Source organism: Podarcis melisellensis (genome assembly GCF_964234715.1).
Source record: "Podarcis melisellensis genome assembly, chromosome: 1".
In the NCBI taxonomy this organism is placed as follows: domain Eukaryota; kingdom Metazoa; phylum Chordata; class Lepidosauria; order Squamata; family Lacertidae; genus Podarcis; species Podarcis melisellensis.
Genome location: NC_138528.1, coordinates 33,967,981 through 33,988,023, shown reverse-complemented (window position 1 = coordinate 33,988,023; position 20,043 = coordinate 33,967,981). Strand labels below are relative to the sequence as shown.

The 20,043-nt window shown below is 41.0% G+C and overlaps 1 protein-coding gene and 1 long non-coding RNA gene across 12 annotated transcripts in view; one reads left to right on the top strand and one right to left on the bottom strand.

Annotated features, from left to right (window-relative positions):
- NPAS3 (neuronal PAS domain protein 3) overlaps nt 1–19,103 on the top strand; it is a 636,914-nt gene extending 617,811 nt beyond the window's left edge. For all 11 annotated transcript variants that reach the window (XM_081888853.1, XM_081888852.1, XM_081888849.1 and 8 more), the window contains 3 exons: nt 10,300–10,447; nt 12,293–12,408; nt 14,730–19,103. In XM_081888853.1, coding sequence (XP_081744979.1) covers nt 10,300–10,447; nt 12,293–12,408; nt 14,730–16,039 — 1,574 coding nt within the window. In that variant the 3' untranslated portion in view covers nt 16,040–19,103. The remainder of the gene's footprint in view (nt 1–10,299; nt 10,448–12,292; nt 12,409–14,729) is intronic.
- LOC309357128 overlaps nt 1–20,043 on the bottom strand; it is a 204,974-nt gene that overhangs the window by 153,108 nt on the left and 31,823 nt on the right. The window lies entirely within an intron of this gene.

Genomic DNA, 20,043 nt, shown 5'->3' with positions numbered 1-20,043 from the left:
AGAGGGACAAAGCTAATGAATATACATCCCATTGCTTTAATATATGAAAAAGGCACTTTAAGAGGCACTGTTCTGGTACAACAGTGTTGCCCTGTTCTGATTTAGCAAGTCCATTTGCAACTGGGGCGGGGAGGAGAATGAATGGGTGTCACATAATGTAGAAGCATATGACTCCTCAATTAATTGAAAAAATTAATGATGTTCACTGAACAGTAACATCAAGTACTTTCTGGCTGGGAACCCAGACAGGATGTAGAGGAGTCAAGACCTCCAGAGGATATCATGAATATACTTCTGGACGAATATAGGACAATAAACCAGGATTTTAAAAATGGATATATTGCTTGTAGGAACATTGTCACTAGCATTGCATGGCCACAGATATAATATGTTCTTTTCCATTTTGGAATCTTAATTGAGGTCTAAATTCATAAACCTGACTCTGACAAAAAGATACTTGTCACCCTTAGCTATTGCTTGGAGAACATCCTCCTATTTCTTCAGGACTTGATTTACAGCTATAAGAAACACAATTCTTTAGGAACAGCGAGCAAGGGCAGTTCATTTCCCATAAAGCAAAGGTCTCTGATGAATATGTTTGGTAGCATTCTCTCTGATATACTCCTATTCGGTTTTCAGTAACTGAAATAATCCAGATTTTTTTTTAAAAAAACAAAAACGCTGCTTCACTACCATTTTATTCACTGCTTCCTTTTTGCCAAGCGATCTTGCCCTTCAATTCAGAGAGAAGAGTTTTCTCCAAAACCAGTTACACATACATACATGGCTGCTTTTGTGTACATTCATTTGAAGATTTCTATTGACACATTTAATATTACTTAGTGGTTCAGTCTCCCAGCTACAAATGAACTAAGCCTTTTAACTTGTACATATCAATTATATTTTTCTTGTTCTTTTAATAACCTTAAGCACATAAAAAAGCCCAGATAGAATGACTCGATAATTCTTGACAGTAAAAACACACTTCACAAGTTTTGCTATCATGCTGTGGAATAACTCTACAATGTCAAGTAGCACACAATTAGTAAAACTGTAGGGGGAAAAAAGGAGTGTTTTGATCCTGAGGAATTTTGATCCTAATCATATCGAAATTTCAATGCTCTTGTAGTGCTTAATATCTTCAATCATAAAAGAAATCAAACTGATTCCAATGTCAGCCTTTTGCATTTTGTGGCTGCTGTGAAATGCTAAAATATACAAATGAATGTCACTGTTGTACAAGTTTATAATAATCACTAAAGCAAAAGAGATTGATTTTAAATTAATGTGATAGTATGTCTTGGGTTTAGATGATTTTTGAGTGAGCTAACTTAGAAGTCAGACCAACAATGGAGAGAGAATTTATCTTGCAGCATAAGCATTGGCAAGAGTAGCTAACTGCGGTGACTGGTCAGCCGGAGTATCTACCACGTAGACAGACACTGACCTTTTGATGCAAAATGTGATATTATCGCAGTTGAAATGAAAGGGAAAACACACACACACACACAACACAGAATGGCACATCAGTGAACAAAAGATTCTCAAAACCCATGCCTGCACAAGGCCTTTTGTTGCCTGAAGTGGACCTAAATGGTGCCTCTTCCTACTAGGGATAACACTTATTCTTGTTATTCAAACATAATGCACTGCTTAAAATTAGTGCTGTGCTGAAAATTTCTCCCACTTTCTTTTCACACCAACCCTTTTCACCAACTAATGAGAAAAGAAATTGCATGTGACAATTGTTAAAGGGGAAGAATATTTTAGTGTAATTCCCATGGATGGGGTCCAGGATTTTTGTTCCACTTTCACTTTTTGAGGTGGCTGAGGGGTGTTTAATTTCTTACAATTCACCTCACCAGTGATCTGCGCTTCGTACTCTTCCATTTCCACACATCGATTAAAGTCCATGGGAGGAGAATGTGAGGTAACTCCTTTCAAGGCCCCTTTCCGTGTCAGGAAGTGCTGGCAGCCAGGGAGGCTGCAAAATGTTGGAGAAATGTTTACTAGAAAGAAATTCTCTTTCTCTCTCTCTCTCTCTCACACACACACACACACGTACTACCCTTGACCACCTCACAGCGATAAGGTAAGCGCAAAAACCCTCAGCCCCAGAAATGCTAAAGAAATTAAAAAGTGACCTGAGAATAAGGCAGAAAAACAGGGGAAGAAAACTTTTGAGAAGTTGAAGAACAGATTTCAGCATAACACTGCTTGAGAAAAGAGTTATAGTTGAATGTAAACACCAAAATGTATTGCAGCAAAAGGGCATATTGTCAACCACACAATTCTTCTCCTTCATTGAACACTACATTGAACTAAGAGAACTCCGGGAAGCTTGTCTCCTGGTTTCTGCTCAATTTAACTTAAAGTCCATCTGATCTCTTTGGAGTCTGCTTACGCAGAATGGTTTGAGGGGAAAAGAAATGGAAGGATGCCTGGAGCCCATGGCTCAAACAAAAAGGGGGGGAGGGAGGTGATCACTTTGACTCTGTCCACTTGGCAAAGCCTCAGATATTTCTCTGATACTGTTCTGTCCCTTCCCAGTCAGCAGCACCTCTGTCCAGAATGCCAGGGTTCATGTTAGCATTCAGCGCTGCCAATTATCCTATGGATCCAGACATCCTTGCCCTGGGACTGGAGCTCTTCACACCAGCTGCCCGGGTTCCTGGTCAGCTCTCAGGTCCTCCCTCATCTTCCTCAGGGCAACAGGATCAGATAAGACAAGCCAGGCAGGACCTCAGGGCTCCTGTCTTGTGGGTGGCACCATAAATCATTGGCCCCCTGGCCCCCTGCCTCTGTCACACACTCCTCAGAGCTTTGCTAGTCCCTGACATCTATTCTACCATTGTGCAAGGACTTGCGGGTGCATTATTAACTAGTGATCATTTATTTCCCTTTTCCTTGCTGTTCTTTGGAGCCAACCCATTTGTAAGAAAAGAGATAGCTCAACAGAGGTTTCGTAGGGAGTTATCATTCACACAAAGTTTGGTTGTTACCCTGCACCAAACTTGCACTATTTCAGAAATTATTATAATAGTATCATTATTATTACATTTACATCCTACCTTGCCTTCAAGGAGCTCCAAGTAGCATAAATTGTTATGCCTGTCACCTTAACAACAACCCTGTGAGGTAAATTATACAGAGAAACAGTCACTGGCCCCAAGTCACCCAGTGAGGTTCGTGCCTGAGAGGATTTGAACCCTGGTCTCCCAAGATCTTAGTCCAGTACTCTTAACCGCTACACCATACTGGCTCTCCATGGTGATGGAGAATGCTTCTCCGAGATTATTTCATCCCTAAGTAAGAAGAAGAGGAGTTTGGATTTGATATCCCGCTTTATCACTACCCTAAGGAGTCTCAAAGCAGCTAACATTCTCCTTTCCCTTCCTCCCCCACAACAAACACTCTGTGAGGTGAGTGAGGCTGAGAGACTTCAAAGAAATGTGACTAGCCCAAGGTCACCCAGCAGCTGAATGTGGAGGAGCGGGGAAGCGAACCCGGTTCACCAAATTACGAGTCCACCGCTCTTAACCACTACAGCACGCTGGCCACATTTATGAACAGGTCCCGTAATGTAGATAAAACTGCATTCAGTGACCAGAAGCTATTGTATGTTTCCTACACATCTCTCCAGTCTGTTTTTTGGGAGAAAGGAAATGATGTGTAGGTGGTCTCTCTGGATGTTGAGCTCATAATTCATTTAGGTATCAAGCATAACAGAAGTTTGCTAAATATTGTGTGGGCATTTTTTTATTATAAAAAATCAATTAGCAGTTGCCTACTATTCAAAACATCTAGCTCACTAATTATGAAATCTGTAGAAAAGATAAACATCAAAGGCTCCATTGATTCTGGGAGCTGTTATATTTTAAAAATACTGTATCTGTTTCAAACAAATAAGGCACTTAATGTACTCTTTCTGTCTGTGATGCTATTTCCCCCATGGGTTTTGAAAATGACCTTCCTGTAAGCATCAAGGACTATAACTTTTCAGATAGAGAAACTTGTTCTTGTTTTAAGTCAGTGCCAGGTATATCCCCCTATAGTGCACAGTTTTCAAAAGCAGAAGAAAAAGTAATCCAGAATTTTTCTTTTTAAAAAAGAAGAAGAAGCACTACTCTGTTTCCAGAATGAAGTTACCCTGTCAGCTTGCCTTGGGCCTTAGGTGGAGAAGAGGAGATTAAAGAGTCAGTATTCCTTTTCATGTTTCATCTGCCAGTTTTGTGAATGTAAAAAGAGAACTGGTATTTACAGCTAGGTATCCAATTGTGATGCTTTTCCGCCTCCTGATAAATTAACAATATTTTCATAGCAGGACAAATTGAATATCAATGTTCCCTACGCTCATTGATAAGGTTATTTTTGCGGAAGGAATAAATAGCACAGATTCAGCCTCCAAATTTCCTCCACTATAATGGGGCTTTGTGAAGGCAGCGAGGATGTGAAGGCTTCACTGTAAGCTGATCTCATCATTTCCTATTTACTCTATACTTACCTGAATACACAATATACTGTAGATTTTAAATGCATTTGTACCCTAGTGAAATGTCCTATTGTAAGCTGTTTCACTTTAAAAGACTGCTTTTGATATGAGATTTCTTCATCTCCTCTTCAAACTGAATTAAACTATTTCCTTCCTATAAAACACAACTCGCTCTTTAGAAAGCTTTTGGCTTTGATTTCTCAGAAGAGCCTTACAGGAAGAAACCATGTTCTTTTTTAAAAAAAATGCATTTCTGGGAACAAACTTGTACTGACCTGTTTTGTTTTACTCACAAAATTAGATGCCTGGGAAGAACGTGAATTTCTTTTGCTGTAATTTCACTGCATGCAAAATTCCAAAACAAAGCTAGCACCCCTTTGCTAAAAGAGGTGTGCAGTCCTTTGCAGTATATTTGCCCCAAGATAAATCAGTCTATAGATTTTGTACTCCCTTCATAAAGCGCTTCCTATGCAGTGTGCATTTTGCATGCTAACAAAATAAGTGATAACATTGTAAATGGATTCAACAAAATCTTGCAACCAGTTTTTAGCGAACATAAATGTATAGATAATGTATAGGTCTCGTCCAAGAGAACGTCTGCTCTTGGTTGGTAATTGTCTTTGATTAAATTGGCTTCAACTTTGGAAACATGATTTAGTTGCTGTTTTGGTCATCCCATTGTCTACAGTGACACTCACTGGTGGCATCCCTATAGCAAAAATTGTTATAAAGTAAAAGACATACTCCAGAACCCTAAATTGCTTTAGCCATGATGGCCTCCTCTCCCCCCCATATATTTAAATCCCATTAATATAACTGTTGGTTTACATAGTGATGAAAAGAGGAATGAGACCAGCTTTGTAAAAATACAGAGCTGGTCACATCTATGTAACTTCAGTGATGCCTGAAACAAAATGGTTTTCTAAAATAAAAGTTCACATGTGTTCCAGTACTCATCTCACACCATGTCTGTTTTCCTAATGGTAACAAGCATGCATTTCAAAGGGAAGCTATGAGAATTAATGGTTTAATCCTATGAATGTCTACAATGGGACTTAGCTCAAAATAAGTATGTGCAGGATTGCATCCTTCATTATTAATTGCAAGGGAGGCAGGATTTATGAAGTTCAAAGCTATGTATTTAAAGGAGGTGCACTCTTGCTGCTTCCTAAAACTCCAAGGTCCTTGTTTTCTCAAATGCGCACACAATCACTTGATTATTTCATCAACAGTTGATCAGAATCCTGAACTGCTGAACTATTTTGCTGAACAGAGATATTCTAAGACATTAAAACCTGTAGGGAAGCCTTTCCTCCAATTTTTTTCTTCCCAAACCTCAATCAGAACAATTACAAACTCAGAAGAATTTGCATAAAATTGCTGTTTCAACACGGATGCAGCCGTGGTTTGACAGAAAAGCTTTACCGTAGGTAGTTAGTATTGTGCCACCTTTTTGCTTAGCCATGCAGTTTAACCACTCCGTGAATGAGAATTGCTCCTCAGACATGAATACAAAAAAGCAAAAGAGCCTTTTGATTAGATATAAATGCAGAAATCTGGTCAACTTATAGCTTGTTTACAAAACACTATAACCCAAATTGCAAATGTTTGCTGCTGCTACAAAACAGAACAGACTGAACTTGCTGTCAATTCATTGTAATGTCAAAACACTTTGTCAAAAAGTTTTTCGAGTCAAAATAAAATGCATATACAAGTTTGCCAGTTTGTTGGCTCTCTCTCGTTATATGAAGAAGAATCAAATTTTGCGGTGCATGCATCAGGGCAAGCATTTCAGGTTACTAGGCAGAACAATTCCCCCTCTCTTCCCCCTGCATGCTGTTCTGGGGGTTCCTCTGACCCAGCTGGACCAATTTGGGGGTCCAGAGGGGGAAGGAAGGGGGAATCCCTATTCTACAAGCGGACATCCTTGTGTGAGCTTCTACTGACAGGGCTTATTAATTGAATCCCACCCATGGAAAATATGTGATCACACCTTCCATTAATAAAGTTGTTACCCTGCATGTGGGTGGGCTGGGTCAGTGAACCCCCAAGCAGGGAAAAGGATAGGACTGGACAAGGGTCCCTACAAATGGTGGGACACCTAAGGTACCCAGAAAAACCCAGCTTTTTAATAACACAGCTTCATCAGGTGGGATAGATGAATGCAAGAATTGGTATCTGGCTGAGGCAGCAAGACATTCTGAAGTGTCGGCCATGGCACAGGGATGGCATCCGGGCTTTGCTTCAGGCAGCAAAAGGTCTTGGACCAGCACTCACCCCCAAAATGCTGCCTACTCTACAGGGAACAATTCTTACTTTGAAAGGCTGTCTCATTTAAAGACAGGGGCCACTAGAACAGAGAGCAGGGGGCTTGAAGTTGCCCATTGACCGTTAGCTAGCATGTGGACAGCAGAGTGAGCAAGCAGCTGGTCACAGTCTTCCCCACTATGGTGAGACATTGTCAAGAGCCCTGTAGTGCTGTTGGGATCGGGTTTGGATTGGCAGGTTCTGAAGCAGCAGGAGGAGGAAGAAATGGGGGGTGGCCCTGAATGGTGGGAAGCTGGGTTGGAGGAGGGGGACCTCCTCTTTCCACCCTGACTTCAGCTGCTTCAGAAGGGGGTGGCAAAGGGTAAGAAGAGGTGTTGGAGAAAATTAGAAGAGATAAATACATAGAATTAAATAAGTGGGAATAGAAATGAAGGGAGTAATAGCAGAGAGCTGCTATATAGGAAGAAGACATGAAACAAGGAGGGAAGATGAAAGAAACAGTTTGGGGAATATAACAGGATCAAAAATAACAGGAGTTGAAAAAAAATATTTTGAGGGGCATTGGGGGGGGGGTTAAGCATCTGGACCAGATCCAGGCACTGCTGGAGGAAACCAATTTTCTAGATCCATTTCAGCTAAGGTTTAGGCGTGGTTTTGGCACAGAAACATTTTTGGTCGCTCTATATGATGACCTCTGTTGGTAGGGAGACAGGGAAAATGTGTGGAGGGTGGCAACACAATAATGGGCATTTTCTGGGGCATTCCCCATTTGTGGAATTCTCTCCCCAGGGAGGCTCGCCTGGCGCCTTTGTTGCATATCTTTTAAGCGCCAGAAAAAACATTCCTCTTCTCCAGGTCTTTGGCTAATTAAACCATCTATGGCTCTTTCAACTCTGTGTGGGGAGGGTATTGGTTTGCTAGTTACTATGCTATGTATTTTTGTGTTTTTATAAACTGTCCTGTGATCTTCAGGTGAAAGGCGGTATAAAATAAATACAAAAATATGAATAATAATAATAATAATAATAATAATAATAATAATAATACCCATCTCCACTTACAGCCTCTGGTGAAGCAAATTATGGTGGACTTAAGTTATACTTAAATCGGCCCTTGAAAACCCATGCTACAATGGGGATGGTTCCATTTCATCTTAAAGAGTTTTTGGGAAGGAACTGGTGTGTTAAATTTGGAAGTGCAGTGGCTCATTATGACAGTGTCTATAGTCATGCAAGAAGGAGTCTTGATCTATTACTGTGTGTGTGTGTACACACACACACACACACACACACACACCAAAGACCAGCTGTATATAGCAAAACGCCTGATGCGTTAAGATCAGCCTGGATGCTATCCTTTACATAGTTTCCTGGAAGTAAGTTCCATTGCACTCAGTAGTGCTTACGTCTGGCTGCAAATGCCTGGAGATTTGACAGAGATCTTCAGCCAGCTGAATTGCAACCTTTAGCTTTTAATAAGAAATGCAAATAGTCTTTCAAAAGGTTTGTTGCCATTGAAGCTGAAATTGGTATAGGAACTCCATCCAACAAAAGAAACATCTAGTCTCTGCTTAATTATTTTCCTCGTTTTCTGACTTCCTCTATCTGTCACAAACAAAATTATTCATTTGCAGAGCCAGGAGTGATGTTTCAGCCCCCAAATGCTATTGGGAGTGCTGCTTGTGTGCCTTGAACTCAGCTGATGAACACTGCTTGCTGTATATCATGCCTGAACCCAAGACAAGACCTGGCTATAGTTTTGCAAGTGAGATGGAGAGTAATAGGGACTGGACAGCTGCCACTGCAGCTGCTTAGCTTGAACCCAAGTACTTCCTGGTTTTAGCAGCAGGCAGCTAAAACACCAGCTTGTGGGGGGCTGAGTCTAGAAGTAACAGCCACAACCCATTTTGCTGGAGGTAAAGAGCCTGAACAGAGGGGGTGTAATGAGAGGTGCTCCTAGAACCAGCTGGGAAACATGGGATCCTGTGTGAAAAGGGAGCGTAAAAGAGAGAAAACCTCATTCCCTTTGCCTTCCTCTTCTTCTCTACAAAAATAAAACCGCAGTTCCACACTTGTCTAGATTTTGATGCTGATACAAACCTAGCCCCACATGAACATGCCCAGGTTTTGGTGCTGATAAACACAGATTATTTTGATACCGTTTTCTTGATTTTAAAGATGCAGTCCCAGTTCCGAGTTTGAAGTTTAACAGGTTTAAATACAATTCCTACTCAAAGTGACTTCTTTTACCCGTCTTTTCTTACCCTCCCCTCCACCCAAAAAAAAAATCAAAATGTACTTCATGAAACTATTGTATATGAAGCACTTATTAGCCATAATTAAATGGACAATATGAATTTACTACGTCTTTAGGACTCTGGCTTGTTCTGGTTTAGAGCAAGATGATTAATGCAAATACATATTACTTGAGATAACCATTTAGCAGCTAATTTAGCCAAATTTATTACAGCAGTTAGAGGTTTTTCATTTTAGCAGACGGAGACAAGGACATGCCAAAAGCAGAGATGTATGTGAATGCACACTGCCCTCTAGCGTGCAAGACTTTGCCAGATTAAGAACAAATACAGACGAGAGGAAGAAATACGAGCTGAAGTCCTAAGAACAGCAAACTTGTTCTTTAAATCCATGCCAAACACACACTACCTCATTCCAGCGGGTGATGTATAGCTTTCTCCCCTTTCATGGAGACAAACGTATCTAGCTACATAGCCCGTTTTCACTTGGCAAGGTGCCGGTCTGAAGCACATTTGAACATCTGTACGTATATTTAAGCATTTTTAAGCACAGTGATTGTTTTCACTTGTCCTTCCGTTTCTGGACCAATTTCAGACACTGTGCAGAGACTTTTGGCTTTAACACGCTCAATTCTTCGACTCCCTTAGGCCACAGTTCCTTCCACAGCTCTTTGGTGGATTTATTTCGCTCTGGTATTAAGCAAAGTCTCGGCAGACATTCCCCCTGCTGACCATTGGAGATTTGGTTCATCTGAGGACTGTAAATTCTGTTTGACAAGATCAAAAGAAACAGATGTGTAAGTTCAGTAGTTGATATCGCCTGCAATGAAGAGGAATGATCAAAGAACTAGGGTTCCCAAACCTTTCAAATAGCCAGAATCTCAAAGAGGTTTACCCAGAAGCTATGAATAAATCACATAGAAATTTAACTTTTTTTAAAACACACACACACAATTTGATGTTGAGTGCATCGGAAATGTCCACACAGGATTCTTTGCTCAATGAGTTCGTGGAGATTTGTACTGCTTTTTGCTGCTCCTCACTTACATGAGCTGCCAAAAGCAGATTAAAATCGCAGTACAGATGGAGGTGAACCTTTGCTTCTCTGTCAGGTCTCTAGGAAATGGCTGGATTGATTTGTCATTGTAATGCTTTTTATTAAATGTAGCAGGACAAAGGCCTCCCCTCTCCCTGTATATGTGTTGTGCTCCCTTTGTGGGGAAGATTCTCCTTTAAGTCCAATGCTAGCGGCATTTCTTTGCTCCTTTTGTTTCCCTCAATCCAGTGCTCAACAAGGGTCAGTGTGTAACGAAGTACTACCGCTGGATGCAGAAGAATGGGGGGTATATTTGGATACAGTCGAGTGCCACCATTGCGATCAATGCCAAGAATGCAAATGAGAAGAACGTCATCTGGGTCAATTACCTTCTGAGGTATAGCTTTCTGTCAGTTCCGTTATCTGCATTTTTGTTGTCACTGCATGAGTCATGTTGAATGGGCAATGTCAAAGAAAGAATAGAAGGAAGTGAATGTTCAGAAGCGGTGTCTACTGATCGTAATAGAAAGATGTTCATAGGGTTGCTCAGTTCTGGACATCTCTCAAATTCCTGTCTTGCCTTTGCTTACTAATGGTTTTATTACAGAGCCTGATTCACAGCCAGCCCTTGCTAGCATGCTATCTTTGGCTGTCATAGAATTCTGGACAATAGCTTGTTATTGTATGATTTTCCTAACATATTTTTAGCATATGTCCCCGTCAGGTCATTTTTGTTCACTTGTAGCTTCAGAAGACGTACTTATTATAGGCATTTTTGGAGTTCAGAAGCACTGGGAGTATGGGTGAAATGCTAAGATTGTAAGCCCTATAAATTGTATATAGGAAAACACCGGGCATGCTTTTCCAGGAGAATTCTAAAGTTGGCGGTACCTGCCTGATCTGAGTTCTTGGTAGATGGCAAAGAATGTAAAGAGTTCCATTTTACCCAGGGTCTTCCCTTCCCAATCTCAGTTCTGTTATCTGTAAGATGGAAACAATTATGACCATTCAGATGTCGAGTTGTGGGACCAGTGGAATTAGACTTGTAAAGTAGCTTGCACAGTAACACCCAAGTTCTAAGCATTTGTTTTCAAAAGTCCTGCTGACTGCAAGAAGGCTCCTTAGGAATGGAGTTTTAAATAGAGATACAGAAATGGAGGGACATGTGGAATTTTTGAGGGTGACAAACAAGTCATTTGTTGCCCCTTTCAGTCGCTTTGAAGGAAGGCTCAGTTTATTTCATCACTGGAGCAATGGATGGGAAAGGGACTGTAACAGCCATGTTGATTAGAGGAGACAGGAAAGAAAAGTCAAGTGTATAACCAGAAGTGGGTGCCCTACCATGGCACTGCTGCCCCTCATCTGAAACCCCTTTAAGCTTTTCTTAAGCAGAGCTGACTCTTGGCATCATTGCAAGAGTGGGAGACTTGCTCACATGAACCAATGTTAAAAGTTCATAAATACAGGCTTGCTTTTGCTTTCTAGCAACACCCAGATATATTTGTTTCTATGAAAGATCAGTGGCTCCATCTGTAGCCACCACCAGCTCTTTCAGAGGTTTTCAAATGCAAGCTTTAGGAGTGGCTGTAAGTGATTGGAAGCTCTAATGCTACATAAACCTAGTTAGTTCTCTTTGTATGCTTCATTCTGTCTTCAGCTACCCTGGCATTGAATTTTAAACAGTACAGTTTTTGAGCTGATTCACACGTTATAATCAGCCACTGATATTCTTCAGAGCAATGTTGTTGTTGCTGCTGCTGTTGCTGTTGCTGTATTTATATGCTGCCCATCTGCCTGGGTGCCCCAGCTACTCTGGGTGGTGTCCTTACCTAGAGGCAAACGTCTCTACCAGAGTTATGCAAAAGTAGAGGTGGAATCATCGTAAGATGTCAAAAAAGATTTGAAGGGGGTAACAAACTGTGCACTCCATAGATGGGAATGACAGAAAATGATTTTGTAGAGACGTCAGCACAACCTGGCTGCTTGGTTAACCACAAATGTTCTGGCACTGATACCTGAGCAGTAGCAGACATTCAGGATAGAAATTTTGATGGTAACATTTAAAAGAAGTTTCCATAAAACTTCTGCTGTGAAGAACTGGAAGGAGATAACATGTGTTTGCATGTTTGCTTTGCCGTGCTGTTTATTTGCATGTTTTGCCCCAGAGATTTGAGGAAAAGGGGAGGTGATCAAGCTCCAAGTCATAAATTTGTGTTTATATTTGCCATCTCTTCTTCTTTAGCAACCAAGAATATAAGGACACTCCAATGGATATTGCACAGCTCCCTCATCTGCCAGAGAAAACCTCAGAGTCCTCTGAGACCTCCGATTCTGAATCAGATTCAAAGGACAACTCAGGTAAGCATTCAGGTTTTTTTGTTGCCTTGCATCTTAAAAGGGTCTCTGGCAGGGAGGTGGGGAGTTGGTTTTGCTTTTTAAGTTCACAGCGTCAAAAGAGGAAAGTTAGGATTTATAGTCACAGACTTATCAGTTGATCTTGCAGTTCTCATGCTACATCACTGCCTAATGGTACTTTTGAAAGGTAACAAAATATATCCTAAACATATAAATTCAGAGTACTCATGCTTCTTTGAATTATCCACAATCTGTATTACTTCTATGCATCCAGCATTATTTATTTAATAATAATAAAAAATTATATACTGCGAGTTCATATAAAGTATCATGGTGTGATGAACCACAATGCATACAAGGCCAATAAAGCATAAAACACTAGAAAAACAATTCAAAATAATCATTCAAATGCCCGGCTAATCAAGAAAGTATAGGTAGGATAAAAAAGTGTCCAAGATTTAATAGAAAGCATCCCATTTGTTTGAGGGTTTGGAATACAATTATAGTTCTTAACTTCCAGAGTTGATTGGTTTCTTTTTTTATATCAGCAGAGTTTGGGGGTATTTGGGTTTGTTTCGACCTGAACTGAAACTTCTCAGAAGAAATTTTGAGGGAAGAAAAATTATGAGAATTTTCATTTAAGGTGCCCTACACACCCCACCCCACCCCTCACCTCAAAGGATCATTTTGCTGAATGCTATCTGTCGTTTTTTGGTGGCAGTCACAATTCCACACAGACCTGCCACCCTGCGGTGCTCTGGAACATCACTAGGACTGGAGCATAGCAGGAAGGTGAAGAACAGCACCTGGACAAAACAGCCCAATAAAGCCCAACAAATTTCCAGGATCTAGAGAATGCTGAGGTGTCAGCTGAGAGGAGAAGGAAAGTGGAGGTGAGGTTGGGAAGAAGAGGAAAGAGGCCTGCTCTAGCACAGGGGTCAGCAACCTTTTTCAGCCATGGGCCAGTCCACCATCCCTCAGACCATGTGGTGGGTCAGACTATATTTTGGAAAAAAATAGGAATGAATTCCTATGCCCCACAAATAACCCAGAGATGCATTTTAAATAAAAGGGCACATTCTACTCATGTAAAAACACCAGGCAGGCCCCACAAATAACCCAGAGATGCATTTTAAATAAAAGGGCACATTCTACTCATGTAAAAACACGCTGATTCCTGGACCATCCACTGGCCGGATTGAGAAGGCGATTGGGCCACATCCGGCCCCCGGGCCTTAGGTTGCCTACCCATGCTGTAGCACTTAGTAGCTTGTAGTCAGCATCCTGGAAGAAAAGACTGGGGCTAAGGGCCACACATGCCATGAAGTTAACCCCCCCCCCTTCTGCACTATGTTTCAGGGGGAAGGAAAGGGAAAAGAACATATTCCACACACAAACACACACACACACACACAAACAAACAAACAAACAAACACTATAAAGCAAGGACAGGAAGACAGGAACCTGTTTCAGTCTGGGAGCTGCATTCTCTTCTGGGCAATCTTCCAGGGGCCCCCAGGTGCTGAATTATACCCAGCACTGGGGGGGGGGGGGCTGACGTGTGACGTCACTTGGATTGTACATTGCATGTGACGTCAGGCTGTGCTCCTCTTCCAACACAGTGCAGCCAGGCTGTGCAGGGTCGGGAGCGACTTCATGTCAGGCCTCCTCAAGATTTGGGGAAGGGGGGACCCTTCCCACCAAGCACTGGGGGGCTATAAAAGCCTCCACACCATGGAAATGGCGCCCCTGTATGGGCCACATTCCAGTGGTGGCCAGGGCCAGAGAATCAAGTGAGCAGAGCAACAGAAGTAACTTTCACCTTTGTGCAGTAGTGGCAGGCAGGAGGGAGTGGAAGCTCCAGCCCAGCCTAAAGTAAATGCTTCCGTCCTACAGAGCTGCCACTGCCCCTCAGAGAGGAGAAGCCTGATTTCCAAGAGTCAAAAATAGGCCTGGAGAAACTTCTGCTCTTGCCACTATCTGCATAGCCTTGTCCTCTCTCAGTCACAACAAAGTATCACCGAATTTTATGTATGTGATCTGTTGACACTGTGCCAGTCAAAGTATGTTCTCGTTTCGTCTATGTGACATAAAGGTACCCCACTTCCACTCACAGTCCGGAGGGAGATGAAGGGCAGCCAAATCCCTCTCAGCTTGATACTTGCTGTGGTTTCACACATGAAAGGAAATGCATTGTGCCAGATGCTGTTGCCAGAGAAATTACCGGTAATAATATCTCACTGGCAACTAGGCCTCTAAGTGGGCTTTAAATCTTACCTTCTTGTTCTTAATGGTGTTTCTGTGCTTTTCTTTCCGTTCTTCAGAGGACAATGAGAATTCAAAGTCGGATGAAAAAGGAAACCAGTCGGAAAACAGCGAAGACCCCGAGTCAGATAGGAAGAAGTCTGGGAACCAGTCAGATAATGAAATGAACTGTAACGATGATGGCAACAGCTCCAGCAACCAGGACAGCAGAGACAGTGATGACAGCTTTGAAAATTCTGACTTTGAGAATCAAAAGGCCCCGGAGGATAGTTTTGGCACTCTTGGTTCTATGCAGATTAAGGTGGAACGCTACGTGGAGAGCGAATCGGACTTGCGGTTGCAGAACTGTGAATCGTTGACCTCAGACAGTGCCAAGGACTCGGACAGCGCAGGAGAAGTCAATGCCCAGTCTTCCAGCAAACATCAAAAGAGGAAGAAGAGGAGGAAAAAGCAGAAAGGAGGCAGCATGACTCGCAGAAGGCTGTCTAGCACCTCAAGCCCCAACGGACTTGACTCCGCATTGGTGGACCAGCCCCAGCTGCTCTCATCGCCAAACAGTGCCTCAGTGCTCAAAATCAAAACGGAGATCTCGGAACCTATCAATTTTGATAACGATAGCAGCATTTGGAATTACCCGCCCAACAGGGAAATCTCAAGGAACGAATCTCCCTACAGTATGACCAAGCCCCCCAACTCAGAGCACTTCCCTTCCCCCCAAGCCAGCAGTAGTTTACATGTCTCCATTCCAGACTCTGTCCTCACCCCGCCAGGAACTGAAAATACTGCCAGCCGCAAATCTCAGTTCAGCACCTCATCCACTTCCGCCTTGGCTCCCGTATCCTCTGACCCTTTGTCACCACCTCTGTCCGCCTCTCCACGGGACAAGCATCCTGGAGGCCCCAGCACTTCCAACTCTTTGTTGTACACTGGGGACCTGGAAGCCCTCCAGAGGTTGCAAGCAGGCAATGTGGTGCTTCCTTTGGTTCACAGGGTAACTGGAACCCTTGCCGCCACCAGCACGGCTGCTCAGAGGGTCTATACCACTGGCACTATTCGGTATGCTCCAGCTGAAGTTACTTTAGCCATGCAGGGCAATCTCCTCCCCAACACCCACGCTGTTAACTTTGTGGACGTTAACAGCCCCAGCTTTGGCCTGGATCCTAAAACGCCGATGGAAATGCTCTACCACCACGTTCACCGACTCAATATGTCAGGACCGTTTGGAAGTGCTGTGAGCGCGGCCAGTCTGACCCAAATGCCTGCAGGGAATGTGTTCACAACTGCCGAAGGACTTTTCTCCACTCTTCCGTTTCCTGTGTACAGCAATGGCATTCATGCCACACAGACACTGGAGCGGAAGGAAGATTGAAATATGACCACATACTGTGTTCAGTGTTAAACTCTGAGGCATAGACTATATTTTAATTTAGACCTTTAATTCTAGCACTTTGAATTTGAGCAGGTCAGCTTATTCTCTCAATATGATGGTCCCCATTTCACCCTCCCCTTTCTCTTTAACTTGACTTATTCTTTCATGTAAAAGATATTTTTTTATTTTTGCCTTCAGAGAGCTGAAGTACCAGTTGCCTGCCATTTTGTCTTCTTCCGAGATGTGTATTTTTTTTCTTCCTTTGCATCTTTATTAAGATGCCTTTAATATGTGTATTGCCTCTGCCATAGAATACTCAGTGATGTGGTAAAGAGATTTTAAAGTGACAACCATTGGGTTTACTTCAACATGATCTTGATGTGATCAAGATTAAAAGAAACAAGCATAAAACAATGTGCCCTGTTTGACTAAGTCAAATGAAAAGGGGTTTTTTTGGTTCCTAATTCCTTTAAAAAAATAGGGGATAGTATTTTAGAATTTTATGCAGAGTTTAATTCACTTTTTATGGTTAAGATTTTCTTACTTGCACATACAATAATTTGGGTTCTTAAAAAAGTTAATTTCTGGCCTGTGATTAGAATATTAAGATGGACTAAATGTTAATTACAGAAACGTTAACTTCATTTCTAAAACCATGGTGCTATCATTTATTAATCTGTAATGTCTTCACACAATACGCAGCTTGTGGGCTGGGTTTTTTGAAAGGAATGTCTTCTGTACTAGTCTATAGTCAGGTGCTGCAGTCTCCTTGGTTAGTTAAGACAAAAGCCCTCATTAACATTTGCTGCAGGACTTAATTTTTTTACCTCCAAACTAACAAGCATAGCCTCATATTAAATTTAAATGGATCTGGAAGCCTTTTCTTTTTTTGGTAAATGCATGTTAAAGAACAAGAAAACTCAAAACTGGTGTGAGGATCAGTGTTTGGTTGTTTTTTTATTTATAGGTTTTTACTGTTTTGCTTTACTTTATTTTATTTCTTTCTCAGTGTAACTGAGGCTAATTTTACAACTCCCAAATAACACTTCAGAGTAAGAGGGGAAATATATATATATATTTAACATGTTTTTTATTTTTTCATTTAATGTTATAGAGGGAAGGTTGTATTTTATTTTTAAGTTTTGCTCATTGATTTGTCTTTTGTAATCCCCCTCCTTCTAGTGTCAAAGCCAATATGTTTTAAAGAATGGGTTAATAAGCTTGAAATAGATAACTGCAACTAAAAACTGCACATTAAGTATAAAAAAACAAAAGAAAAAGAAATCTCCTATTTTGTCTTTGTTGCCAGAAATCAATGTAGTGTCAAACACTCCAAATGACTGTCAAGTATAAATTCTTCTTCCACGCCCATCTTTGGCAGCTGTTTGTTAAGGCATCTAATAACAGATGTGAGAACTGTAATGTGTACAATGTGTAAGTGTCCTTGGCTGTCAGTCCCATTGCAGTTTCAATGTGTGTTACTATATGCAGTATATACTAAGCTAATGTAGTTGTTTTGTCCTTTGTCTTCTCTGTGCTTTATCTCTAGTCTGGAGTGGTTAAAGTCCCATTCCTACAGTCCTAGTGAACCAGTGATTCTTGGGGGTTAGTGGTTTTTGTGTGGTGGCCTTCCTCTGTAATGTCACCTTATGCTGCTTCCACTGTCTGTATACCTTTTCATTTCTGCTGTTGCTTTGCTGTTGTGTATTCTCAGACCTCTCTCTCTCTCTCTCTCTCTCTGTCTTCCTTCCTTCACCTTTTCTCCCCTGTTTCTTCCTCTTTCTCTTCTTCTCTTTTCCCATTCTCAGAGATAAAAGACTCTTAACTAGCTCAAGGTTAATGGAGCCATTCCCCCCCCCACAGAGGAATTCTGGGTATGTCTTACTCTTACAGTGTGCATCGCACAATGCACTAAAGGGTGATACTTAGATATATTAAGCAAAGTGATGCCATATAGCCTCAGTTGTTAACATTTCCAGAGTCCCTTGTGCTCTAACTGTAAGTAGAGGGTGCATTTCTTTGGTTTTCTCCCAGGTAGGTTGATGGAGTAATATACAGAGAGCAATTTCAAGTGAGATAGAAAATTCTTGCAAAGGTCAACAGACGTTGTTAAAATAGGGAACCTGAGCTTAGGATTGTCATATACATATATATATATATTTACATATATGTGCAATGTTAATGTAATTTTAACTCAGCTGGTCTCTACATTTTGGATAACATACGTGTTGTTGAACCAATTTCTAGTACAGTTGCTATAGAATCTGAGGGGCAGGTCTGAGGGAGAGTGGAAAGGAATAATGTCCCAAAGGGGCATTTTGGATGTCACAAATTTTGATAATGGGCTTTTAAAGAGTTAGATTTGAAGGATGTTTAAGTAGATTTCAAGGCCAAGGGAAGCTGATTTGGGCTTTCCCTTGGAAGCTCTACTCTAGCTATTGAACAATCAAAGGAGTGCACCTATCAGCTACAAAGAACAGCTAGACAGCTGTTGTTGTTTTAATTTTATTTTTGAATAAATGTTTCTGTGTTGTGTCAAAATGATTTCTGGTGATTTAAACTAACAGATAATCACAGCTGCTGTCTAAATCCATAGTGTTTAAAATTACAAAATGGAAAAAAAACCTTCATTACCTGTGAAGACTGTGTCTGTGTTTTTAACTATTTCTTGTACAAATATATGAAATCTTTTATGAGGAGACTGGTGCCAAGTAGCTGAATAAAGGGGAAAGGGATTCTGTTCGTATAAATCTTAGCAGTGTTACCAACTCTACAATATATAAAAAAAATTAAAATGTTAAAAAATGACAGCTATGGTACATTTATTTTGTGTTAAGCTAACCGAATCTAACTTCTTGAGTGCCTGGCTTATTCGAAACACTTTTTTCATTGATCATTGATAATGCTGCAAATCAGAAATGTACATACTTCATTTACAACAGGGTTCTTTTTATACTTTTGTAGATTCTCATACATGTCATACATGGTTGTCTTTATGTAACTTAATTTTTTTTCATCCTGCAGGTGCCATTTTCATAATAAACTTCTCTTGGATTTGTTACTATCTGGCATCATTTCTTTTACATATGATCATCCTGATTAATTAATGCTGGTAGTATTTGTTTGAGCAGGGTACCTTGTTTGCTAATTTTTATTAAAAAAGCTAAAACCTGTTAAAAAAAAGAGGGCATAACTAGATTATTCTTAAAGCTTACAAGCTATTCAAAGAAGCTACGTAGATGCAGGCTCACAATGCTAATCCAAATACTACACCAAACATGCCGCCATCTTAAATTCTCAGCAACCCCAACTCATTCTCATACTGAGCATTTTATGCACATTATCAAAGCTGACTAATAGACCGGAAATGTTAACAGTTATATAAGGTGTGACTTTATTTAATGATTACACACCAGAAGAGGGCAGCTCACATACATTAATCACATAAAATGCACTTTATATTTTCATTTATTATACTCAACATTGTTATAACCAAACTCTTCCGTCACTCATGTTCTATCTAGGTTCTTGATTTTTCTAACAACTTTCTTCCTCCAGAGTGGAAAAACAACTAAGTCATTGGTTTTCATATATGTTTATTGGCCAGGCTTTCTGGCAAGCAAACTGAGGGCAGAAGAGTTTGCCAGCACACAAAACACAGGCCTTGACTTCAGATTTAAGTCACGTGGAATAGGCTTCAACACGCAATGGAATGGTTTACTTTTAACAGATGAACAATACATGCTTGATGGTTTTGTGACAGTAGCAGGAAGGTGATAAGCCCCAGAGTCAATACAGGACATTGATGCTGACAGAATGGGATTCTCCTGCTTCACTTCTCTTCTGTTTCACTGAAATTCCACAATATGGGCAATCTCATTTGCACATTTCTTTGCACAACCTTCTCTCCAGCACAACAAAACAAGTATTATGACTGGTGCTGGTTCATGGCCAAAAAAAGAGAGCTTTGTTTTGGTATAATAGAACATATGGGGGAGGAGAAC